This window comes from Budorcas taxicolor, chromosome 2 (assembly GCF_023091745.1).
Source record: "Budorcas taxicolor isolate Tak-1 chromosome 2, Takin1.1, whole genome shotgun sequence".
Lineage (NCBI taxonomy): Eukaryota > Metazoa > Chordata > Mammalia > Artiodactyla > Bovidae > Budorcas > Budorcas taxicolor.
In genome coordinates this window covers 21502171-21528673 of record NC_068911.1, presented here as the reverse complement: position 1 = coordinate 21528673, position 26503 = coordinate 21502171, and the positions used below count along the sequence as shown (strand labels likewise).

General features: G+C 52.1%; 1 protein-coding gene across 1 annotated transcript; it reads right to left on the bottom strand.

The window, feature by feature from the left end:
• Nucleotides 1-132: 132 nt before the first annotated feature.
• ERN2 (endoplasmic reticulum to nucleus signaling 2) lies at nucleotides 133-24068 on the bottom strand. The gene is made up of 22 exons (XM_052635589.1): nucleotides 23985-24068; nucleotides 21642-21747; nucleotides 21268-21301; nucleotides 20970-21042; nucleotides 15303-15375; nucleotides 15056-15163; nucleotides 14629-14730; nucleotides 12779-13043; nucleotides 10694-10772; nucleotides 10454-10601; nucleotides 10231-10352; nucleotides 9387-9542; nucleotides 8951-9125; nucleotides 3855-3939; nucleotides 3536-3725; nucleotides 3355-3454; nucleotides 3081-3280; nucleotides 1443-1590; nucleotides 1227-1354; nucleotides 590-713; nucleotides 436-503; nucleotides 133-345 (listed from the first exon to the last, which is right to left on the bottom strand). Exons 1-22 carry the CDS (start codon nucleotides 24066-24068, stop codon nucleotides 133-135), a joined length of 2781 nt encoding a protein of 926 aa, XP_052491549.1.
• Between the last annotated feature and the right edge of the window lie 2435 nt (nucleotides 24069-26503).

Here is a 26503-nt window from a genome sequence, read left to right as displayed (position 1 = left end):
ACTGTCCTTGGCTTTATACACATTAAACATACGTGAATCTTCCTTTCCTTCTTGTGTTCCCCGAGGGGCACACGCTGTTGCTCCGGTGGCCCCAGCGGCCTGGCCTCTGCTGGTCTGTTGACCCGGGCAGGCTCAGCTCCCTGCTGCCCCTGGGCTCGGCCCCCCGACCCCTGTGGCCGGCGGATAGTAAGGCAGGAAGAGGCTCTCGGAGGCGCAGCTCCTCATGGCGCCATGTGTGTGTAGCAGCAGCCGTGGAAAGCGGTTGGTAAAGTACTGGACAAAGCTGTCGGGGACGGAGCCCAGGGTCCGCCGTACCTCCTCCGGGAGCTCCCTGTAGTGGTGCTTCTGGAGGGTTGGACCAGAGAGCCGGGGCTCAGCCGGACCAGGCCTCAGGCTTCCCCACCATCCAGGCCCCTCCCGAGCCCTGGAACACACCTTGTTCCTCACAGCACGAAGCAGGTCTCGCACTGACGTCCCCTTGTACGACCGGAACCTTCTCAGATCTGTGGGCAGGGAAGGCATTGGCACAGCCGTCCCTGCTGAGGCGTCCCTTCGGCCTCCCGGCGCCCCCCCCGAGTCTGGCCTCTACCTGTCTGCAGCGGCACCGAGATGTGCTTGTGCCAGTCACTCCGGACCACCTCGGAGCCTCCCGCCTCGAGCGCCGTCACCAGGGGCCCCTGCTCAGGCTCCTTCTCCAGCCAGTCACTGACGTCCTAGGACCCACAGAGCTGCTGAGCCTCCTGACCGGGATTAGAGGCCACAGGCCAGGAGGGTCCAATGGCTGGGGGCGTGCAGCAGCCAGAGCTGCTCGGCTCCAGGTAAGGATTGTTGCCTCCTGTTGAGTGGAGCTTCTCTGCTATGCAGGGTCTAGTCCAACCTGTGACAGAGGCACTGTTTTCCCCATTTTACAGATGAGCAAACAGGCTCAGTGACTCAAGGTCACAAGTGGAATGCACTGTCTGGGCCTGGGAATAGCATGAGTTACAACTGGGGCTGAAAGGAATGGGGTATGTTCTCATACCAGGGGCAGCTGAGCTTGGAAAGCGGTGCTGAGGAGGCCGTGCAGGGCTGAGAGGGCGGTGTTTGGGAGCCTGGGCTCTGTCTTGGTTTAAATCAAGGAGCTGGGCTGCCTGGAACACAGATGAGTCTTTTCCCCAGCCAACCTGGTTTCCCTTGTTGCTCAGAACCCAAACTTTCTGAGGCCTCTCTCCAGATTTCCAACTGACCTGGAAGAACTGGAGCTGCTTGGCTCTGCTCCAAAAGAAGGGGTGGGCCAGCACCTGGAGAGCGGAGGGGCGAGCCTGCGGCAGGGGGCTGAGCATGGCCTCCACCAGGTTCCGGGCGACGACCTGGTCTGCAGGGGTGAGAGGGAGGGGTGGCTTCAAGCCTGCCCAGCCTCTGCCTTGCTTACCCCCTCCTCTGCCAGCCCAGGTCACCCTCACCGTGGGCCTCTTCCTCCAGGTGAGCCAGACAGGGAGCCCCTGCAAGGATGTTTGCCTGACGATAAAGACTCTCTCCGAAGGGGTGGCTGCCACCGGAAAGCACATAGTAGAACACGCAGCCTGCAGAGAAGATGTCCACTGCGCTGGTCTGGGGGCCAGAGGGACAAAGATAAGGAAGTCTCTGCTCCAGGAAGTCTGCCTGGCTGCACTCTGCCCGGGGCTGGTGTGGCAGCCTGGGATTTGGTTCAGGCTAGAACTCAAGGATGCTTCCCAAGGCATCTTCGTAGCCCTACATTCCCTCCCCTCTGCACTAGTGAAAGGGACGTGTGGTTTTCATCCAGAATCTTTGTGCCCACTGAGCTTCTAGTTTAGGTCTCCATGCGTTATTCCTCCAGGTCTGGTGGGTGATGCTGACATATCCGAGTGAAGCTGGCTAGGCGTGAGGCAATGAGGCAGCAGTGGGGACTGATCTGGTACCAGCTCTGTCCACAGCTGGCCGCTGGCACTCAGCTGCAGCTGGTTGCCTCCAGGGGACTTTCTTGGGTGGCAGAGCTTTTGATTTTGCAAAAGAATCCAGAAATCTAGACTTAGGTGGAATTTCCCAGAAGTTAAAACAGTGGCCACAAATTTGAAAAATCAAAACCCGCACAGGCTCCTAACATCAGTGCCCTGGTTCTTGGGCCTCTGCGTTGCCACTTCTAGCTCTCTCTCGACTTCAGGGGTGCGGGTGACTCTGTCTGTTCTCCTTGTGTGTTACTCTCATTCATGCCTATGACTTCCCCCTGAACACTGACTCAAAAATCTATGATCCTGGGTCTCCAAGTGCCTCCGGGGGTCAGACAGTGCTCTATGACTCAGTTACATTAGCTCATGTGCGTGTGCGCGTGCTAAATCACTTCAGTCGCGTTCGACTCTTTGCAATGCTGTGGACAGTAGCCCGCCAGGTTCCTCTGTGGGATTCTCCAGGCAAGACTACTGGAATGGGTTGCCCATTATTCCTCCAGGGGTTCTTCCTGCCCCAAGGATTGAACCTGCATCTCTTAAGTCTCCAGCATTGGCAGGCAGGTTCTTTCCCACTAGCACCACCTGGGGAAACCATTAGCTCATCTGATGCTCCCCCAAACCCTCCAATCTGGGTGGCTCTCCACTCTGGCTTCACAGTAAAGTCACTGGGGGTCAGTTACTGGGTGTAGGGCCTGGGCACTTGAATTTTTTCAAGCTCCTCAGTGACTACACCACAGTAGAGATGAAAACCATTTCTAGCTTCGTGCTTCTCAACCTTGGGACTGTTGACATTTTGGACCAGATGATTCTTGGTCCTGGAGGACCATCCTGTGCGTTCTTGGGTGTCTCACAAGCATCCCTGGCCTCTGCCCACTAGGTGGCAGTAGCAACTTCCCTTTCCCTGCCAAGTGGGACGACCCAAAAGGTCTCCAGACATTGCCCAGTGATGGCAAAAGTCACCCCTGGTTGAGAACCACTGCCCTAGGGGGAAAAGGGAGGAGTTATCTCCACTTTACAGATGAAGAAACAGGCTGGGAGGAGTCACTGAAGGCCACAGAACGGGTGATCCAGAGCCCAGGCAGAAGAGACACTGGGTGGGGAGGCATGCCTGCAGCCCGGGGTGGCAAGACTCACAGGGCTGTCTGGAGGTGGGACCTGCAGGAGCTCGGGCGCCATCCAGCCTTCTGTGCCCGGGATGCCTGAGCGGAGGCTGAAGCTGCAGCGGCCAGCGGGCAGCTTCTTGCAGAGGCCGAAGTCTGAGAGGACCACTCTGCCCAGGCCCTGGCTGTCGGGCCCCGCAATGAGGACATTGCCTGGCTTCAGATCGCGATGCACTGTGAGAGCAGACCAGAGCTGAGAGCTGAGGGGGCAGGCAGGGGCTTGGAGGGAGGCCGGGAGGGGCCGGTACCTATGTGTAGGGAATGCAGGTGAGCCAGGCCCGCCATCAGTTGCTGCAGCGCCATCCTGGGCTCCAGGCCCCAGCCGTCCGGCTCCGGGTGTTCCACGTACTGGGGAGCAGTGAGGGGCAGAGCGTCACCCTGCAGCCCAGGACCCCTGGCCCCGCTCCCACCCCGGAGCACAGGCCTCACCTCCCGCAGCGAGGCCCGGCAGAGCTCCAAGGCGATGTAGTGGAACTGGGGTCCCCGCTCGGTGCAGAAGTAGCGGAGCACGTTGGGGTGCCTGTCCGACTCCTGCAGCAGCTGCACCTCCCGCCGGACCAGACTGAAGCACTCACGGAGGAGCCGCTTGACCGCCACTGCCCGCCCCTCAAACTGTCCCCTGGGTGGAGGTCCAGAGGGCAGACCAAAAGGGAATTGTTAGGATCCACACCCACCTTGGGGGTTCTTTGAAAGAGGTGCTCTCCTAGGGATAGTGGCGACCTCAGCCCAGCTCCTGTCTGCCACTCACCGGAAAACAAAAGTCCCACCGGCCCCGCGGCCCAGGACGTCCTTGGGGTTGAAGGAGATCTTCCCCACCACAGTGAGCTGCTCGGCTGCGGGGAGAGGAAAAGGGGTCTCAGGGGCCCTCTGCCCATGGCCGCCACCCCGCCCAGTTTAGACCTGTCCCCCCAACCTCGATCTCTCTCCAGCCTCCCGCTTCCATGCCCCACCGGATGCCAGACAGGGTCCAGTGCCTCAAGCTACCGCTTACTCCAGGCAAGTGACCTAACCGCGGCGCCCCAGTTTTCTCATCTGTAAAGTGGGACTATGTCAAGGATCCTGCATAATATTACTGTGAGGATTAATGGGAAAAAGGGTGGGGGTGAGGTCTGCTCTGCTGTCCTCTTTTATCATTTTTCCCTCTTCTGGCATTTTCTGCCCAGGTTTCTTTCCTTTCCCCGCCTCCACCAGTTACTAATATAATAAACGCTTTTGACTAAGCTGCTGCTGCTAAGTCGCTTCAGTCGTGTCCGACTCTGTGCGACCCCATAGACGGCAGCCCACCAGGCTCCCCCGTCCCTAGGATTCTCCAGGCAAGAACACTGGAGTGGGTTGCCATTTCCTTCTCCAATGGATGAAAGTGAAAAGTGAAAGTGAAGTCACTTAGTCGTGTCCGATTCGTCGAGACCTGGTAGACTGCAGCCTACCAGGCTCCTCCGCCCATGGGATTTTCCAGGCAAGAGTACTGGAGTGGGGTGCTATTGCCTTCTCGACTAAGCTATTAGCTTCAAATAGGAAAGTGAATTTTGGCAGCTGGAAGCATGATGAAGGCGAAGGCTGTGGCAGAAAAGACTGTTCTGGGCGGGGGTCGCAGGGGGTGGGGAGCAGTGGGCGTGTGGATGCTGAACTGTCTAGAATAAGTTCCGGGGCAGCAGGGAGTCCCCAGAAGGCCTTGGCTTCCTATTACGAAGGGTGGGGTTGGATTTTCCTGGTGGTCCAGCGGTTAAGAATCCGCCTGCCAGTGCAGGGGACACGAGTTCCCTGGTTTGGGAAGATTCCACACGCTGCAGTACAACTAAGCTCAACTCGGCAACTACTGAGCCCGTGTGCCTAGAGCCTGTGCTCCACAAGAAGAGAAGCCACCGCAATGGAAAGCCCGTGCACCACAACTAGAGAGGTAACCCCCGCTTGCAGCAACACAAGGAAGGCCTCAGGAGCAATGAAGACCCAGCACAACCAAAAATAAACTTTTTTTTTTTTAAGAAAGGGTGGGTGGGATTGGCTCAGGTGAGTGGAGGAATTGGCAGTTTCTGCTCTTCCTTTCGGGTTACCTGGGAGAGACCCCTCACAATGACCCAGGCACCAGGCAGGCTCCTGCTCAGCACCCAGGGGGCCCCAGGCACACAGCTACGTGCATCTTGTGCCGCTAGAGTTATGTGCCCCTCCATGGCCCTGAGAACACTTTCCCTAGGAAGGGCTGCCAGCTTTAGTCTCTCTAATCGGCTCTAGGAAAAGCAAATGAAAATGAGCATCAGGGATCTGTGAGCAAAGTATTAAGCTGTCCCTCAGCACTGCTCTAGGTTATTTGCGTAAACACTCTCTGCTGATGAGAGGCAGGCAGTAAGTGAAATGTGTATACCCTGGACTCTCAGGAGTGTGGTCCTGGGGCCGTGCTGGAAGCACATCACACACAGGTAAGCTGGGCCTGTCTCTCTGGCAGCTCAGAAAGCAGGGGCAGAGTTACCGGAAAGCCTGTTTGAACAAGCCCTGCTCAGCTGGCTCCAGGTGAGGGTCCCTGAGCACTTCTGGCTCCTCTTTTGTGCCGCTCTGTACCACTCACTTGGTTCTGCTGGTTTCCCATCTTTTCCTATCTGCCTCCCCTGCCTGGATGCCCTCGGCATGAGGTGAACACTCGCTACGTGCTTTCTGGGTTAGATTCAGAACTAACTCTAGATTCAGGAGGACCCTCAGTGCTGGGAGGGAGGCCAGACTTCTGGCCAGGAAGTTTTTGAATGCAGAAATAATGAATCAGGAGGCTCAGTCTGCACAAATTATTCACCATGATTTGCTCAGCCTTCTACATCATGATAATGGAGAAGCAACAAACGCAGGAGAATTTCTAAAGGAATCAAAAGTTGTCACATGGTGGGGAAGTCAGGTACGGTCAGAATCCCCTCTGAGATCCCCAGGAATATGTGATGCACTGTGTTGCTTCTTTTACACGGCTTGGGAGATCATTCAAGCCGGTTACCTACTTCATGGGCATTGCCAAAATTCAAACAGAGATACCATCCCAAAGTTGACCTGCTTTTGAGTTCCCAAGCTGCTACTTACTGGCTTTGTGAGTCTGGGGTGGGAGTGTCATGAACCTTTCTGCCTTCAATTTCCTCTTCTATAAAATCAGCATGATAGTATCCACCTTGTGAATATGAGTTCATACATGCACAATATTTAGAACAGGGTCTGGTGTACAGTAAGTGCTATATAAATTTTAGCTCTCAGTTTTAGCTGGTTGTGCCAGCTTGACTGTGCCCGCTTGCTGCTGAATGTACCATGTAACCAGCAGTCCTGGAGGACACTCTACCAAGCACGTGTAGATGCATTTGTGGAGGTTAAATGAGAGTGGGGCAGGTTTCCACTGCAGATTTTGTGAACCATGAAAAGGTCCTGAGGAACATTCCTTTCCCTGCACTGAGCGGAGGACCAAGGGTTCCAAGGTCAGAGTTCCTGACGTAGATGTCCTAAGAACACGTTAGGGGCCGCCACAGGTGTGGAGGGCTTTTTTGGAGAGTGGTTCTTGAAGCTTTCCTGCCATCTGCCACATGTGTTTATTTGACTCTCCCTGCATGAAAGATTTCGATACACTGGACTCCAAATGGCTGCATATTGAATGGGGCAAGTCCCAGCCATTAACTCTGTCTATACCTCATACCTGCTCAGCACATATTCACTCTGCATATATTTATTAAGAGTGCTGTCGAATCTAAGAATCTCTGGTGGCCAGTGTCAGTCACCAACTCAACAGATAATTCCTGAGTCAAGCTCTGAGTCAGACTGCAGCAGTAAGCAAGGCAGGCTTAGCCCGAGCACCTGTTCTCCAGTTTGCCACAGTCCCCACCACTCCCTATTCTCTCTCCTATGTGACTGCTTCGCTTCTTTGCTTTATCCACCTGACCTACCCGGAAGCATGAGTTTGCAACCCTCTTTTCAGCTTCCAGAATGTGCACCCTGCTTTCTCGCATCTCTGAACCTTCACCTGTGCTCTTGGGGCCACCTGGAGGATTCCTGCTCTACTCTGCCCTGTTCACCTGGGTAATTCCTTCTTCTCTTTGGGGTCACAGCCTAGACTTCACTTTGAGGCCACTTCCTATGTCCCCACATTGGGGCTCCATGACCCTCCTCTGTGTTCCTGCAGCTCCCTGTATCCTTCCGTCCCCATCACAGCATTTATCATAGCACTTAACAATTACCTGTCCCTTCCATGCTTCCCTAGAAGTTATGAAAATACTGAAGTAAAGCTTATGTAAGTTTAAAGAGAGTAAAAGAAATTGAAAGGTTTCCTTTAAAGTGCAGAGGGAACTCAATATTACATAGAGATTGTTACCATTGAATTTTGTCACAAAATGACCACGCTCTAGCTGGGTATTTTATCTTCTTGGATTCTTGTCCTGAAGCACTGATAATACTTTGGTTGTTTTTTCACAGTGAGTAAAGTTTAAGTATTTCATATAACAGGGGAGCCTGGATGAGCCAGGGTTGGAATTCAACATCCTCTTCTCTCTTCCTCTGTGGGTTAGTGGTATCTACAGACCCACAAGGGGACTGAGGAGATGCCTGGGGGAAGGAATTCCATCCTGTCAGCAACTGGGTCTAGTAGACCGTGGTGGTGAGGGACAACTTTGGGATGATGGTGGAAGGAACAGTAAGGTCTTTTGACAAGAACCACCTGGGATGACGTGGAGTCTGGGTCATCTGGAGAAAGACTTGGCTTGAGTCAGAAGGTCCAAGAAGTGTTTCAGGGTGCGATGGAATATTGTGTGGACCCACTCAGAGATAGGAAAGTGACCGGAACAGCAACCTTCAGGGCTCAGGCAACTCTGCGGTGGGGGGCTTTCTACAGGAGCTGAGCCCTCAGGAAGGAAGCTGCTTTCCTCTCAGCACAGGGTGGAGGGGTGAACTCAGGGGGAACTTCGGAAGCAGCATGGGAGCATCCCACCAAATATGGGGCGGACTTCAGGCTGAGTTAGCTCCAAGGTAGGAGGCAGTGGCTTGAGCAATGCCAAAGAAGCAGGAGAGAAGCAGCCTGGACTGACCAATAAAAGCACGCAGAAGCTCCCCTGGGGCATCCCACAGGTTCCAGAGGAAGCTTGAAAGGGCTTCATTATAGGATGAAATTGAGAGAAGAGAGGAAAGATGTTAAAAAAAAAAAAAAAAAGCCCTAAAGAGAAAAGGAACCAAAGGGTACCTAGGTAATTTACTATTATTATTATTATTACCAAATATGATATTCTTTTAACACACATTAATAACATCAGCTTGGCATGATTTAATAATAGTGGTGATGGTAAACCTGTCATATGAGGTGATGTAATGGAGTAGGTGTTATCATTCCCACTTGACAGATGAGAAAACTGAAGGTCAGGGGAGTCAAGAAATTTGTCAAAATTAACAGAGGACTTAGATCTATACCAGTTCTATCTGTATCCAGGGTCCCTGAACATAAAGACAACAGCAAAAATGATGGCAAACATTTCCAGAGGGCTCCACTACACAGCAGGCACTATTTAAAGTTCTCTCCTGTTAACTCTTTTAGGGTCGGCTTCCCTGGTGGCTTCGTGGTAAAGAAGCCACCTGCCAAGGCAGGAGACGTGGGTTGGATCCCCGGTCAGAAAGACCCCTTGGAGAAGGAAATGGGCAACCCACTCTGGTCTTGTTGCCTGGGAAATCCCATGGACAGAGGAGCCTGGTGGGCTACAATCAATGGGGTCACAAAAGAGTCAGACACAACTTGTTCAGTTCACAGATTGAGCAACAGCAGTTGTTCCAGTAATCTGATTTTGGAGCTAAACCTGCCTCTCTCTTTTCTGTCCCTGACTCTGTCCTTTCTTGTTCATGTGAGCTCACCTTCAGGGTCTTCCAGTGGCTGGCCTTGCTCTGGGGGATTCTGAAGCCTCTTCTGGCTCTGAAGGGTGGCACTGGAGGGCTGGGGCTGAGCATCCTGTGAAATGTGAGAAGGGCCTGCAGGTGCCAGGGGAGCCTGGTGCTGCTGCTTCTCTGCCAACTGCTGCTGCTGCTGCTGCTGAAATATGGGGGCTGAAGAGGGCTCGGCCCTGGCCAGCCCTACCCCATGATGGGCCCAGAGGTTGTGCCTGAGATGGCCAGTCCCAGGAGCATTGACATAAAGAGCAGAGTATCAAGGGCCCTGGGAACTGCTAAGAGGAAGGTAGGGGATAGAACTGGACCTGGGTGAGGGAGAAACTCGCTAAGTGGTCTCGGAGAGGGGCAGAGTTCCTCTAGGAAGACCATAAGATAGACCTAAGGTCAGAGGTGATGGGCTTACCTGCCTCATTAGGAAGAGAATCCATCCTCCCAGGAGGAGAGCAGTGAGACTGGCTGCCAGCAGGTCTTGGGGTCCCAGGCCTGGATACAGCTCTGAGGTTTTCTTCTCAGGATGCAGCTCCAGGTCCGGAGGTTCCTCTCGGCTCAGGCTCAGGAGCTGAGGACAAAGGGGCTTTCGCTCTCAGCAGCCCCTCCTGCTACGGAACCCCTAACCCTTATTCATCACGCAGTACAGGGCTGGGCTTAGCTGAAGGGGTGGAGAGTGAGTGGTCTACATGATGGCAAACCTGGCGCTTTCCGTGGTGCTGAAAATTGTGGTGCCCCAGGAGACCTGGGGTGTCACTAAAAAACCCAGATACTCTTGGACATCACCAAAAAATACAAGTATCTGCCTCCAGAGATTCTGAATTCAGTGAGGTTGGAGTGGGCTCCTAGGTGATTCTGATGAGCAACCAGATTTGAGAATCACGTCATTCTGAGAACAGAGCATGCCTGTTCCTTCTAACCTTGAACTATCAGTGACTCTTGTCCAGTCCTCTCTCAGGAGGGTATACTTTCATAGTTTTTCCATTTTCATTTTCTCACTTGATAAATCTTTTGCCACCTCTAAACTGAAGAATAAAGAAAACCATGACTTGTGTTTCACAATGTAGATAGCCAATACTGTTTTGACACTTGTAACACTTTTTCTGGCAATAACAACAAAAAAAAAAGTCTTTCTTCGGAGAAACTGTGAGGTCAGTTGACCCACCTCAAACGTTATGCCTGGAAGCCTGAGGAAAAGGTCCAGGGCTGCCCACCCCTGCGGCATCTCCCCACAGGCCCTCTGCCCATTGAGCACTGACCTCCAAGAAGAGAGTTGGAGCCTGGATGCTTTCTGAGGGTCTGGTCCCAGAAGCCCCACTCCCAGGGGTGGGATGGACTCTCAGCATGGTGGTATGCAGGACTGGGGGTGGCTCATGGTGTCCTAAGGGGCAGGGACAAGGTCAGTGGGCTGAAGGTGACCTCAGCCTTCTAGCTCAGAACCTGGGCTCACAGATCTTTAAGTTTGGGTGGAAGGGGTCTCACCAATGAGAAGCCACTGGCTAGGGAGGGCCACGCTGCCTGAGGGGTATCTGACAGCAGTGCTAGGTGAGCCCCCTCGCTCTCCTGAGACCTGGAGTGTCACCTCCTCTGTGGTGGGGCCATCGGCAGGGGCCAGGGTCAGCCCACGAGGCTATGGCAGAAGATGGAGAGTCATCAGTGGTGGTGGGGGGCTTCTCTCCTGCTTCATCCCCTCTTTCCAGCCCCTCAGAGGCCCTTTCTCACCACTAGGGCCACCCCAGCATGAACCAGTGCTTTAGAGACATAGAAGCCAGCTTCATCCTTTCCCACATACAGGGTCATCCTAGTGGGGGAGAGGAAAGAGGAGAAGAATGAGTGAAGGTGGAGGGCAGTTTCAGTCCCATAGGACTGGTGTCCTTATATTGTCCCCGCCCACACTTACTCTGGCCTGGGTCATGTGACTTGCTTTGACCAATGAGATAACAGCAAATGAGACAATCAGAGGCTTGAGAAATGCTTGTGCATGGGGGCTTGCCTTCTCATGGGGTTCTTTGGAACCTTGAGACCACCACAAGGGGAAAACAAGGTTACTGTGTGGGGGTATGAGAGACCTTATTTGATACCCCCATAGGCCAAAGAATCCACTAACTATGAGATAGGTGAGTGAAGCCATTCTAGATTGTCCAGGCAGAAGAGCACTCAGGTGACCCACAAAATCTTGAAAAATAAGAAATGTTCATTCTGAAGCCCTAAATTGGGGAGTGATTGGTTATATAGCTAAAGCTAACTGATATAAACTCTACAGTCATTGCCTCTAAATCTGTTTCTAGCCCAGACCTCTTGTAGGAGCTCAGTTTTCTAAATCTGAACTCATCACCTCATTCCTTACCTGCTTCTCTTCCTACTCTCCTCTTCCTCCTCCTCCTCCTCCCCCAGTGCTCCCTACCTTTGGAAACAACAGCACTCATGTGCTTCTAGAACCCTGACGGTAATTGGTGACTCCTTGCTCACAATCATCAAACTTTCTAATCACCAAATACTGTCTTTTCCTCTTAATATCTGTTAGCCTCCACTTATTTCCATCTCCAGTGCTTCCGTCCTAGTCCAGAGTGTCTTCATCTTCTGCCTGAACTAATGCAATGTTCTGTGCCTGCTTCCTCCCCACAGCACTAAGATGACTTAACACTGTAGCCAGTTATCTTTCTGAAATGAAAATATGATCAAATCACTTCTTTATCTAAAACTTTCCAATGCCTTCTCCTTAACCTTATTCCTAAACCCTTCAAATGATCTGATACGATCTCTGTTTAACAGCCTCAGACCTTATTCTCTGCTCAGAGTTGTGCTCCAGCCTTGTTTTGTGAACTTACCCTGTTTCCTGGTTGCCATGATCTGTCTCTCTTGCTTTCTCTTCACCCTTTAGGTTTCAGCTTGTACGGCCCTTCCTCTAGGAAACTTTCTATGATTGCCTCCTGCCCCCAGTCTCGATTTAGGTGCCCTTTTAACATTCCCATGATACACTATACTTCTCTTATCTCTTCCCTTATCATACCATATCGTGATTACCTCTTTGCACCCCTGTTTCTTGCACTAGACTCTGAGATTTCTGCAGGTCAGAACACTGGCTATAATTCTGTACTCCCAGAGGCTAGCAAGTGATTGCTATGTAGCAAGTGCTCAGTTAATATTGGGAGAACCAACTGAATGGATGGATAATCCCTGATTTTCCCAGTCTGTCTCCTGGCTCCCCAAGATGGGGACACTAAGGTATTCAGTGTTATAAGCAAGGGTCATTTTTAAGGTTTTTAAAAATCAAGAAACACATGCGCCTGTACGCTCAGTTGCTTCAGTCGAGTTCAACTCTTTGCGACCCTATAGACTGTAGCCCACCAGGCTCCTCTGTTCATGGGATTCTCCGGGCAAGAAATTGGAGTGGGTTCCCATGCCCTCCTCCAGGGGATCTTCCTGACCCAGGGGTGGAACTCGCATCTCCTGCATTGCAGGCAAATTCATTACCACTGAGCCACTGGGAAAGCCCCAATAAACACATAGTGCCTACCAATCAGAACAGATGCCAGCTGTAGCACTGGGGTAGACATACAGAGGCCCTTCCTTGGCCAGATTTTACCCTATTAGTTGCTGAACAGTGAGGCTATCCAGGGGTCCTGGGAGCACATGGCGGGCATACAGGGCACTGGTTATTTACCAAACTTTTTGAAATAATGTGACCCTTGGTCTAGCTGGACTGGTCTGCCATGGTTGGACATCACACCTGCCCATTGGCCCTGGGCTACACTGGTCAAAATAGTTCCAGAAGCTCCTCCCTGGCCCCCAGACATGGGTACTTACAGCAGCTGGGTGTCTAAGGCAGGGAAGTGGGTGGCCGTGTCCTGGGGGCCTGAGGCTGGCAGTCGGATGTGGCCCCAGCGGAGGGCGAGGAAGTGCAGGGTGTCTCGAGCCAGCGTGAGGTGGGGTAGCTGGCGCAGGTTTTCCTGGTGCCATGTGTAGACGCCCACCACAGGGACGCCCAAGTCCTGCGTCCATAGCACTGCCCCGCTCCCTGGGTCCACGGTCAGCAGCAGACCCACCCCGCAGGATGCCAGGTAGCTCATGTCTGCCGGGAAAGATGGTTGCGGAGATGTGGTCAGGGAGCCCTGCCCTGAGGCACTTTGGAGCATCTTGGGGTGGGGAAGCTGCTTTGAGGGTGGGCTGTCAGCAGGGCCCCTCACGTGTGTGGAGGTCAGGTGAGATCACCTGGAGGCTTATCAGGACATGGGAAGTTCGCTGGGTCACTTCGATCAGGCTCAATGGGACAGTTGTGTAAGATGTAGGGGTAAGCTGAGGTCATCCAAAGGCAACTCCAGTGTGAAAATAAGTCCTTGTTACTTAGGATGTGGGGAAGTCAGTCGTGGTCTGGCTGTTGGTCAGTCAGGGTGGTCTGCACACGTGTGGGTAGCATGGGAGTCATGTAGAACGTGAAGGGGGCCCAGCTAGGGGCCTTGTGGGTGTCACCTGTGACGTGTCAGGGTCGCCTGTGTGAATTCTCAGGTGGAATGGTGGAGTCAGGGTCTGGGATTGGCTTAGGGCACCTTCGGGGTCATTCAGGCATTTAGGAAGGGCAGTTACTATTATTTTTTTAAACACAACATGATTATATTTTAATATACAACCAAAATACCGAATACCAGAGTAAATTGATGGCAATAAAATATGGTGTTTCATTTACATTGCATGACAAATGGTTAACACCTTTAGTCATAAATGAATTCTTAGAAACCAGTAACAAATATATTGATTTACTAAGGGAAATGAAAAAAAAAAATAACCCCAAAACTGAAGGAAATGAAATAACACAAGTGACTACTATGGATTAAGCATATATGAAGATGACCGAGCTGAACAATAACAAGAAAAGCAATTTCTTTGTAATATTACATTACCCAAGATTAAAAATCTAACATTTGTACAGTTTTAGGAAACATACCCCAGAGAAGGCAATACCAACCCACTCCAGTGCTCTTGCCTGGAGAATCCCATGGGTGGAGGAGCCTGGTGGGCTGCAGTCCATGGGGTTGCTAAGAGTCAGACACGACTGAGAGACTTCACTTTCACTTTTCCCTCTTGTGCAATGCAGAAGGAAATGGCAACCCACTCCAGTGTTCTTGCCTGGAGAATCCCAGGGTCAGGGGAGCCTGGTGGGCTGCCATCTATGGGGTCGCACAGAGTCGGACACGACTGAAGTGACTTAGCAGCAGTAGCAGCAGCAGGAAGCATATCCATACAGGAAAGGGCAGTCATTATATCAAGGGGGGTGGTGATTCTAGGGGCAGTCACTCAGGGTCATCTCTCCTCTCTGTCAACACTGGGGGTCAGCTGGGACACACGGGGACTGCTCAGGTGTGCAGGGGTTGCTTGGGAGTCACTTGGGGTCTGGGGAGCATCCAGGGTGACCTGGCTGGGCTCACTGCAAGTTTGAAGGAGTAAGGATGCTGAAAGCTTCTCAGGGTACAGGAGGGTCAGAGGCTGCGTGTTGAGTGGGTGACCTAGGCTGTCCATCAAGAGGGTGTCATTCAGTATGTGGGGTCCCTCAGGGGGTCAGATGGGTCTGAAGGTGGTGGCGCTTAGTTGTGGATGCCACTCAGGGTTCCTCAAGTGGGGGATCTTGCTCTAAGGTGGGGCCAGGGCAGGGAGACACTCACATTTACCAGGTGAGCCGTCCACGGGGGGTGCGGAGTAGCGGCGGAAGGTGGTGTTCCAGCGCAGGGTTGGGGTCCTGGGGTCGTGCATGGTGACCGTGTACTCTGGGGACACCCAGAAGCAGGGTTACCAGGAACACCCACGTGACACGCCTCCCCCTCTCTCACCCGGGGGACCTCATTTTGCAGAGGCAGGGGCTTTCGGAGCACCCAGCCTGGAGGCCAGACTCTGTGGGCATCACTATGGCCGAACCAGGTTTGTTTTGTTACTGCCGTGTCCCTGGCTCGTTGTTCAGTGCTCAGTGACAAGTTTGTTGACCAACAGAGTGATTGACTGGCCCAAACTTAGCGTGGAGAGCAATTGCCAGGCCTGGGTGGAGCCAAAGCAGGGGCTGTCCAGAGCTTGGGGAGCAGCTGGGGTTTGACTCACGCGTCCGGCCGATGTAGAGGCGGGGGGTAGAGGGTTGCTCTGTGGTCAGCGTCATCTGCGTCTTCCCTGACTCAGGGTCCACCACAAACCAGGCATCCTGCTTCCGGCCTGTGGAGGTGGGAAGGGTGCCCCCTCTCTAGATGACCTGGAGAGGGTGTGCAGCCTGTCTGCACTGTCCCCTGCTGGCCCAGCTGGACCTCGGTCCTGTCCCTGCTGGACTAGGACCCCAGGCTGGAGGGATGCTTACCTGTGTAGAAGACGCCATCAGAGCTGCGACACGGGGAGGCGTGAACCAGCTCAGGGATGGTGAAGGGCAGCCTCTGGGGAGCGGGAAGAGCAGAGAAACACATGCAACCTATTCGCTGGGCGCAACGTTGATCATATCCATTTCCCGAGAGGCTGAGTAACTTGGCTAATGTCACACAGCTGTAAGTAGCAGAGCCAGCTTCCAGAACCCACACAATTAACCACTCTGCTACACGACCTCTGAAGGAGCTGCAGTAAATCCCACCCCCAGTGCCAAGATGCCACCTGATCATGCGCTCCTGGACTAACAACCTCAGAAACACTCGCTGAGACTTGAAAATTTCAGCAGCCACGACGGCCTCGGAGATGCTGGGGAACTGTGCCAGATTAAGGGACACCCAGGAGACAAGGCTGGCCTCCTTGGTGGCTCAGATGGTAGAGACTCTGCCTGCAATGCAGGAGACCTGGGTTTGATCCCTGGGTCAGGAAGATCCCCTGGAGAAGGACATGGCAACCTGCTTCAATATTCTTGCCTGGGAAATCCCATGGACAGAGGAGCTGGTGGGCTACAGTCCATGCGGTTGCAAAGAGTCGGACACAACTTAGTGACTGACACTTTCACTTTCAAGAGACATGAGGACCAGATGTAAGGGGTGGTCTTGGTTCAAGTTCTGGACTGAAAACAATAAAGCACACCACTGGGACACTTGACAACATTAATACGGGACTTCTCTGGTGGTCCAGTGGCTAAGAATCCACCTACCAATGCAGAGGATATGGGTTTGATCCCTGGTCTGGGAAGATCCCACATGCTCCACAGTATCTAAGCCTGTACACTGTAACAACTGAGCCTGAGCGCTCTGGAGCCTGTGAGATGCAACTAGCGAGTAGCCCCCACTTGCCACACAGCCAAAAGCAAATAATTAATTAAATAAAGTCTTTGAAAAGTGAAACATTAATATGGACTGTGGATTAGATAACACTAATGCCTCAATGTTAAATCTCCTGAGTTTGAGAATTTACACTCAGGTTGTGTAGGAGAAAGTCGTTGTTTAGGAATACACAATGATACTTTAGGAATAAAGGGGCAGAATGTCTGCAATTCTTTCTCAGAGTTCAGAAAAAGAAATTTTATATATAAAACATGTAATAGTATCTATCTTTATCTATAGATAAACACATGTGGAATATTATCTATCTATATCTACTAAGATAGAATAATATAAATTTTATATATACATGTTTAATATTATCTCTATATATCTATCTATTAATATAGAATAATATAAATTTTATATATATGAAAGTGAAAGTGCAAGTCACTCAGTCATGTCCGACTCTTTGCAATCCCATTGACAGTCCATGGAATTCTCCAGGCCAGAATACTGGAGTGTGTAGCCTTTCCCTTCTCCAGGGGATATTCCCAACCCAGGGATCAAAGCCAGGTCTCCCTCACTGCAGGAGGATTCTTTACCAGCTGAGCCACAAGGGAAGCCCAAAAATACTGGAGTGGGTAGCCTATCCCTCTCCACCTGATCTTCCCGACCCAGGAACTGAACCAGGGTCTCCTGCTTTGCAGGCAGATTCTTTACCAACTGAGCTATCAGGGAAGCCCTTTATATACATACATACATACATATATATATACACACACACACATATATACATATATATACATGTAATATTATCTATATCTATCTACTAAGAGAGAATAATGGAGATCAACCCTGGGATTTCTTTGGAAGGAATGATGCTAAAGCCGAAACTCCAGTACTTTGGCCACCTCATGCGAAGAGTTGACTCATTGGAAAAGACTCTGATGCTGGGAGGGATTGGGGGCAGGAGGAGAAGGGCACGACAGAGGATGAGATGGCTGGATGGCATCACGGACTCGATGGATGTGAGTCTGAGTGAACTCCAGGAGATGGTGATGAACAGGGAGGCCTGGCGTGCTGCGATTCATGGAGTCGCAAAGAGTCAGACACGACTGAGTGACTGAACTGAACTGAAGAGAGAATAATAGAGTGAAAGTGATAAGACATTAAAAAAATTGATGCAGCTGGGTAAAGGGAATAAAGAATTGCTCTGTACTATCCTTGCACTTTTTCCTTAGGTTTGAAATTATATCAAAGTGGAAAAAAGTCCCCAAACTCCACATACAGAGCTCTTAGAAGACAGTGCCCCAGGCACAAACATGTACTGAGTCAGGACAGACAACAAAAGAAGGCAATACAACCTACAGCTGGCGTGTAAGGTTAGTGCTGTGATAGGGGAGCACAGAAGCTGAGGGTACCTGGTACAGGCATGAGGGACGGAAGGACTGAAGGAGGACGTTCAGCGGTGCATTCATTCATTCAGTCACTTCACCTATTACTAGCTGGGTGCTGGGGCCCAAGTGCCTTTCTGCACAGAGTTACATTTCTGGTGTGTGTGATAATAAACAAACAAAAATGACAATGCCGGGTAGTGGTTCAGTTCAGTTCAGTTCAGTCGCTCAGTCGTGTCCGACTCTTTGCGACCCCACGAATCGCAGCATGCCAGGCCTCCCTGCCCATCACCATCTCCCGGAGTTCACTCAGACTCACGTCCATCGAGTCCGTGATGCCATCCAGCCATCTCATCCTCGGTCGTCCCCTTCTCCTCCTGCCCCCAATCCCTCCCAGCATCAGAGTCTTTTCCAATGAGTCAACTCTTCACATGAGGTGGCCAAAGTACTGGAGTTTCAGCTTTAGCATGGGTAGTAACTGTTATTAAAACAAACTCAGAAAACTAGGATAGAGAGTGATTAGAGACGCTATTTCACACAGGGAGGCTAGAGACTAAGAACTCAAGCCAAGGGAGTAGTGAGGCTCAGGAGCACGTGGAGGGCAGAGGGACAGAATGCTGAGACCACCGGCAGGGCCACCTACTGAAGAGCCCAGGTGGCATGTTTGAGGAACAGCCAGGGCACTGGGAGTGGGCATGGAGAAGGGCAGACGGAAGTGGAGGCAAGCTGGAGGCAAGAGCACGGGCTGGAAGGGAGTTTGGATGTTAAACTGGGCCTTGGGGGATGAATAGGAACCAGCGTGGGGAAGGGGAGCACGTTTCACAAATATTCTGGTTCTCCTTCTGGGCTCCTGGTGAGATTACCCGTCTTTTGTGCTTAAAGTGGGCACAGCCATGAAACCCGTTTTAACCGAAGGGAGGGCACAGAAGAAACCATGTCACTTTCTACACTCTTTGGTGCGGGAGAAGCCCAGGTTGAGACAGAGCATCTGACAGCTAGAATCTGCAGAAGACCATGGTGGACAGAGCCCCTGAAGACCCACATGGGTCACACGGTGTGAGCAAGAGAGCAAGCCCTGTGGATCCACGGGGATGTGTGTGCTGTTACTGCAGCGAGCTGGAACCCAGGCAGTCTGGAACCCTATGGGGAAAAGGTAAAGCCCCAGAGCTGGCATATTCAAGAAATGAATCAGTGTGAGTGTGTGCACATGTGTGTACACACAGGTGCCTGTGGTGAGTGAAGACGCTGCAGGAGAGAGCTGGTCCTGATGTGCTTTGTTGGAGCGACTGGACTTTATCCCAGGGGCAGGGGAGTGAATGTCACCGATAGCCACACCTGCCCCATAAGACCCGATGGTGGACACATAGCTGGATGAACAGGAGGTCTGCTCTCTGCCTCTCTCCTGGGAGACACACTTGTGTGGATCCCATCAGTGGGCACCCTGTGCTCTGGCTTCTGGTGGGGCTGGGATAAGGGAAGGGGCAGGAACAGGGGGAGGGTTCCCTGGGCTCCTCTCCCAGAGTCATCATGAGCTGGCTGTGCCTCTCCCCCAAAGGCCTCCTGTCATGCGGTCCTCTCCCCAAACCCCTTCCAGCTCCAGGTAGTGATAACTGCTCCCCCCACTGGCTTAGAGATGATAAATAGCATCCCACAGTAAGGGCCATAGGACTCGGCACCCTGCCTTCCGGTTTCCTCCCCTCGGCCCCATGGGTAGCTCAGTTGGTAAAGAATTCACTTGCAAAGAAGGATACCCCAGTTCAACTCCTAGGTTGGGAAGATCCCCTGGAGAAGGGATAGGCAAGGCTACCCATTCCAGATTCTTGGACTTCTCTGGTGGCTCAGACGATAAAGAATCTACCTGCCATGAGGGAGACCTGGGTTCTATCCCTGGGTTGGGAAGATCCCCTGGAAGAGGGCATGGCAACCCACTCTAGTACTATTTGGGCAAACTTCGGGAGATGTTTTGGAGAGATGGCGAGGGACAGAGAGGCCTGGCATGCTGCAGTCCATGGAGTCGCAAAGAGTTAGACACGACTGAACAACAATAAGACTAGGCCCCCATCTTTGTAAGTAACCCCATTAATAACACGTCCTTAATCTCTCCAGTAGGAGTGTGCTGTCTGTTTGCTGGGGCCTGCCTGTTGGACACACCAACATTTCTTATCAATTCAGTTTCCTAGTCACAGAATAAGCCCGTCCTGGCAGGCCTCCCATGGCACAGTCAGAGCTCTGATACTGCCGGCCTCTGTGCTTGGCCACGTGACCAGCTTTGGCTGATGAGACATTAGTGAACGTGATACAGGCAGCCTCCCTATCCAGGGGTTCCGCACCCACAGATTCAACCAATTGCAGATTGAAAATATTTTTTTGGGGAAAAAAAAGGCTTCAGAAAGTTCCAAAAAGCAAAACGATTTTGCTGCACACCTGGCAACTGCTTACATGACATTTACATTGTATTAGGTCTTATAAGTAATCTAAGATGATTTAAAGTATATGGGAGGATACCTTTAGGTTATATGCAAATACTGTGCCGTTTTACATAAAGGATTTGAGCACCCTCTGATTTTGGTGGTGGGAGCTTGACCTGGAACTGATCCTCTGTGGATACTAAGGGATAAGAGAATAGGCAAAGCTTGAAAACTGCTCATCCCCTGGCTTTGCCCCCTCCTGCTGCTTCTGATTCCCTTGTTGATACCATGTGAACAAGTCCAGACTTGTCTGCTTAAAGATAGAGACCCCTGGCCCGGTGGCCCCTGTTGAAAGCCAGCCAAGTACCAATGAGCTTTCAACAAAAAAGAGCCAGCTGATGGACAGCTGACCACAGATGCTTGAGCAAGACCACCTGGCTGAGTCCAGCAACTGGCATCCCACAAAAATGAGTTAAATAAACTGTCTGCATTTGAAGTTTTGGGGCGACGTGTTATTTAGCAAAAAGTAACTGATGCACGGGCTTCCCAGCAGTAAAGAATCCACTGGCCATTGTAGGAGATGCAGGTTCGACCCCTGGGTAGGGAGGATCCCCTGGAGAAGGCAACCCACTCCAGTATTCTTGCCTGAAGAATCCCATGGACAGAGAAGCCTGGTGGGCTGCAGTCAGTGATACTGCAAAGAGTAGGACATGACAGCAACTAAACAACAACCTATACATAGGTTTCCCCTGAAAACCCTCAGAGCCCCTGGAGAAGCTCCTGACACTCTCAGAGACCTGACAGCCTGCTGTACAGATACAGCCAGAGTCACCCCCCACTCCCAACCTCGACAGGCCCCTCCAGACAGCCTTGCCCTAGTGCTCTCAGACTTCATCCTCTGCAGGACACTCAGATTCTGGCCCTAGAGCCCCCTCAGTGCCCTGGCTAACAGAAGTCCTGATCCTCACCCATCCAAGCACAGTACGAAACACACCATTAATCCTTGTTGTTTCTGGGTCCCCAAGATGTACAGGCTGCCATCAGCTGGGTCTGAGAGAAAGACGGTCCTGTGGGGCAGAGGAACGGGGGGAAGGTTCGTTCACACCCCCTGATTCCAAGAGGGCCCTTTCCCTCCAACTTCTCTGCCTGTAGGAGCCCACCCCTGACAGGAGGCGCCACAGAGCTCCAGACCTGAATTTCTTCCCTTCCTTCCAGCCCACGTGCCCCTCCAGGCAACACTGGCTTCCCCATCTCCCAGCTGTCCATGCCTTGAGAGAGCCCAGTCCACTTACTCTGTGACGTATGTTGGCCCCTGGATGATGGGATCTGCAGGGACAAGGACACGACCATGAGCAGTCCCCTCCAAACTCTCCATTGAAAGGCATACCTCACATTGGTACTTACCGTGTGCCGGACACCAAGTGAGCATTTTGTCATGAGCGTAATGTAATACCTCTCCTGTAGGTAGGGTCGTTACACTTGGCCCTATTTTACAGGTGAGGACATTGAGGCTCAGAGAGGAGAAGTGACTTTTCCAAGGCCACTCAGCCTGGGTAAGTGGTAAAGCTGACTGAAGACACCTGAGTATTGGATTCTAGACCCCATGCTCTTATCCTGAGGTGACCTCCCCCAGCTCGAGGTCCAAGGAGTGACAGCCCTTCTTTACCATCTTTCAGTGTCCACTTCAAGTCTCCGGTCTGCTTGCTCAGTGCGTGGAGACTTCCATCCAGGGTAGACACAAACAGGAGGTTCTCTGGCGTGAAGCTCTGAACCTGCAGTGGAAACAAAGCCACCTCTTCTGAGAGGCCTGGGACCACCCTAGTCCTTTCAGGCAGGGACTCCCTGTCCCCCAGAGGGAAACGGAAAGAAGGACGGATGATTGGGAAAGCTGCTGGCTCCACCCCCTGATCTCCAAGACCCTAGAGAGGGGTGACAGTGGGAGCTGGGAGCCTGGCTCCTTTACAAAAGGACATCAGTGACTCTTACAGCCTCCCTAAGAGATTGATGCTTTTATTAAAAATTTTTATTTGGCTTAGCTGGATTTTAGTTGCAGCATGAGAGCTTCCCTGGTGGCTCAGACAGTAAAGAATCCGCCTACAATGCAGGAAACTCAGATTCAACCCCTGGGTCAGAAAGATCTCCTGGAGAAGAAATGGCAACCCACTCCAGTATTCTTGCCTAGAGAATTCCATAGACAGAGGAGCCTGGAGGATTATAGCCCATGGGGTCGCAAAGAGTTGGACATGAGTGACTAACACGTTCACTTTCACTTGAGGGCTCTTGGTTTGGCACGCAGGATCTAGTTCTCTGATCAGGGATCGAACCCAGGCCCTGTGCATTAGGAGCACAGAGTCCTCAGCAGTGGACCACCACAGGAGTCCAGAAAGCGGTGCTATTATTTTTACCACCATACAGGTGAAGGAGACGAAGGCTCAGAAAAGTTAGGTAATCAGCCTAAAACCACACAGATAAACGGCAGGACTGGGACTTGAACCACCGTCTCTCTGGTTCCAGCACCTGGTCCCTTTCTCCTTGGCTTCACTGCCTGCCTCTCTGGGGATGACCCATTCTGCGCCCCCGCCCCCCAAACCGGCCCAGCTACTTTTGGTGCCAGCCTGCAGGGGGCCCCCTGGACCAAGGCTGGTGGGTGGCCACGGTAAGGAGACTGGCACTGCCCCAGCGCCTGGCCCCCGCTGGGCTAACTCACCTGCTCCAGCCCTTCCTTGAGCAAACAGGGTGGGGCTGAGCTCCTAGCAGGAACTCTAACATCCGGGTGGCCCTGGCGCACCTCTGCACAGGCCGCATCCTGCCCCCGGACCCTCAGGTTTGGGGGCAAGCCAATGGTTTTGGAGTAGAATCAGGAAGCTGCCTCTGAGCCCTCTCTTTTCCCGCCCTGTTTTGTGATCTGCCACATGGCAGGAGGGAGACTGTTCTGGGCAAGAAGCCCCAGGCTGAGTCCACGGTTTAGTTTTGTTTGACCATCGGGGGTTTAAAATTTTGTCTACCAATTTCTAAAAATTGGAAAGATTTCACTTAAAAAGTCAAGTTTCTAATTTTTGTCATTTCTAGCTTTTTTCTCTCTCTCTCTCTTTTTTTTTCCCCCTGGAAACACCCAGTCTGGCCACACTGTGCTCACATTCCTAGATGGCAACCATGGGGTGGGTCTCAGGCTGGAAGTGGGCCTGGGGTGGCAGCAGCAGTTGCCGCTGTGCGTTTGTGTGTGTGTGTGTGTGTTAGTTGCTCAGTGGTGCCTGATTCTTTGCGACCCCATGAAGTGTAGCCGGCCAGGATCCTCTGTCCATGGAATTCTCCCAGCAAAAAGACCAGAATGGGTTGCCATTTCCTTCTCCAGGGGATCTTTCCCACCCAGGGATCAAACCTGGGTCTCCCAGGTTGCAGACAGATGCTTCACCATCTGAGCCACTTGGGCACAGTTGCCTCTGGGAGGCCAATAGCTGTGCTGGGGGTTACAGGCTAGACTCCCGGGTTGTAGTCCTGGCTTTTCCCTCTCACTGCATTTCTGTAAGACTGGACTTTTCCGCTCCCGGCACGGTTGAACCGGATTCCCATAGGTCCAGCTTACTTATCCCAGAGGTTGTAAGTTCGGGGTCCAGTCCCTGGTAAGGGGGAGCGCTGTGATCCGCCTGAATTTGTCTGTAAAAATCGGTGTGTGGGCGCACTTCTCCACAGGGGACCTTTAAAGTTCCAAGGAAGCCGGGTTCCAGCAGTTTTAAGAGGCCTGGCAGGAAAGCGAGGGCCCCCCCCTCCCTCGGGCTGTTCCCTCCCCCCACACCCCCACGCCTCAGGAGGGGCGGGGTGCTGGGTCCCCTCTGCAGCTCGTGGGGCAACTGACAACTCCCCCAAACGAGGAGGTTTTCTCCAGCCAGGGGCTGACTTGGGGGCACCCGGACTCGGGAGAGGGCGAGGCGCCCCCTGTGGTCCCGCCGCACCCCTGGACGCCTGCGCCCCCGACCGGAGCTTGGAGGCTCCGCGGCCGCCCGCTTCTCACCTGGGGCCTGAGCGTGCCGAGGAGCGCCGAGAGCTGGAGCAGGAGCGGGGGCCACGGGCCGGACCCCCGGGCCGCGCTCGCCATAGCCCGCGTAGACGGCGGCCGCACGGCTGGCCCGGTCCCTCGGTGCCTCCGGGGAACCGCCCGGCCCCCGCCCGCCCGGAGGAGACTCCGCCCCAGGCTGGGCCAGCTGGGTGCTCGGGCAGGGGCGCAACTCAGCGGCTGTTTCCCTCCTTCCCCTGCCCTTCCCATCGCACTCACACCCGCAACCCCCGGACACCCCGCAAGGGATGGCTCCGAGCTTTCCTGGGAAAGGCATTTTCCCAACGGAGGCCCTTATGGAGAATTTCCCACCTGCCAAGTATTGTTCCAAGTGCTTTTACATCCGTCATTAACTCACTGACTCTTCGTGGCACTTGCAAGGTAAAAGCCGAGGCTCAGAACTCGGATTCGAACTCAGATGGCTGACCTCAGAGCTTGTGCTGTTTGTTACTATGCTAGTGGCCTCTACCGAGAGATGATGAAATGCAAATCAATTACTCATTCAATAAATATTTATTACGTTAAATTAATTAAATTAAATTTGTAATCTCAACCTGGGAAGCAGGGAAGATAAAGTCCCTGTTTTCACAATACTTACAGATTCCTAAGCGTTAGATGGGCCTCCCTGTTGTCTCGGGAGTAAAGAATCCACCTGCAATGCAGGAGATGTGGGTTCGATCCCTGGGTCGGAAAGATCCCCTGGAAAAGGAAATGGCAACCCACTCCAATATTCTTGCCTGGGAAATTCCGTGGAAATCCCTCATTGCCTTCTCATATAGTTTCCCCATCCCCAGCACTTGAGCAAGAATTCCTGTCTCTTGCTTTGTTTTTAAGAACCTCCCAGCTCTAAGACATCCTCTAACCATCAGTATGGTTAGATTTGGAAAACCCAACTGCCTCATGGTGCAAAACTTCTTTTAGAAATAGGTACATCATGAATCCTCTGGTTCACTTGGTTACTCCCTCATGCTTAGCTGGTCCAAGACCCCCAAATCAGCATAATAAATTTAACTTCATAACAAAAGTGATTGTCATTCTAGAAACCACCCCAAGCTACTGAGCCAGTTGAGCCTGCCTTTATGCTTTATGCTTTATGCTTTGTACTCTGCACATCTGTTTTAAAACGTTCATTGTGTTTCTTACTTATGCTTGGCTTTGTAGGACTTTCTCATGCGATAAATTTGACTTACATAGAACACAAACAAGTGAGCTGGTTTAGGTAATTTGTGTGTGTAATGATATAAGTAACAATTCTACAAACTTAGCAAAATTTAAAAATATATATAAATTAGAAAACTCATTCATGTTTTCACCTCTCGGAAGCACAGCATCTCTGTTAACATTCTGTTTTTACTTCCCCCAGTGTTTTTTTTTCCCTGTGCCTATACGTCTGGTGTGTACTGTGTTGAAATATTAACAGTGTTTTCCCCACCAGAGCTTCTTTTTCCCCCTGACAGCCCTTCTCCTATTTGAATGAGGCTGCCCTGACTCTGTTGCCTCAGAGAAGGGATGAGGAAGCAGAAAGAGAGAAAAAGACGCTTCTTTTACCTTTTGAGTATTTCTGTAACTCGTGGCATGAACCTAGATTAAGAGATTGTAGAATGAGAGTGGAGCGGAGTCTCCAGACATGAAGAGGAAGGAGGAGCAAGGGATGAGAAGATGTTGCAGGTCCCTGGGAAAAGGGGATCACTCTGTAGCCCCTTCACTCAAGGAGAGGACCCCACGTAGACACTTGGGATCCAAGTGCAAGGGGGTCTGTGTCTTAATTCCTGGATGGAAATGCTGCGTGCTGTGTCTGGACAGAGGGGGCGCTAGGGAGGTTCCCACTGCCTAGCGTGATACAGAGGTGTGGGCATGTGTGTGCTCAGTCATGTCTGACTCTTTGCCAATGAACGTTTTAAAACAGATGTGCAGAGTACAAAATGTAAAGCATAAAGGCAGGCTCAACTGGCTCAGTAGCTTGGGTTGGTTTCTAGAATGACAATCACTTTTGTTATGAAGTTAAGTTTATTATGCTGATTTGGGGGTCTTGGACCAGCTAAGCATGGACTGTAGACTGCCAGGCTCCTCTGTCCATGGAGTTTTCCAGGCAAGAACACTGGAATGGGTTACCATTTCCTCCTCCAGGGGATCTTCCTGACCCAGGGATTGAACATGGGTGTCCTGCATCTCCTGCATTGGCAGATGGATTCTTTACCATATGAGCCACCTGCTGGAGGAAGGAAGAGGGAGAGAGACAGAGAAGGAGGGGGAAAGACTCTTCAGAAAGAAAAGCGGGACAATGCAGCACAGGCCGGTAAGGACAAGAGACAGGATGCCAGGAGACCACGGCTGTCTCAGGGGATGGCGGCTGGGACAAGGACTCGGGACCCTCTCGCTTCCTGGCACTTTGTCGACTCTACTGAATTTAAACCCATCCTGGAGAAAAGCTGGGAAAAGCCAGATGGAAATGAATTTCTTCCACCTGGCACAAAGGG

Coding starts and splice junctions, on each gene's coding strand:
- ERN2 (XM_052635589.1), bottom strand. CDS start 24,068: ATGGCGAGCGCGGCCCGGGGGTCCGGCCCGTGGCCCCCGCTCCTGCTC. Junction 15,376..20,969: donor AGAAACAACAAGGATTAATG/GTGTGTTTCGTA, acceptor CCCGCTCCCCAG/AGGCTGCCCTTCACCATCCC. Junction 3,281..3,354: donor CCTGCATTCCCTACACATAG/GTACCGGCCCCT, acceptor CTGCTCTCACAG/TGCATCGCGATCTGAAGCCA.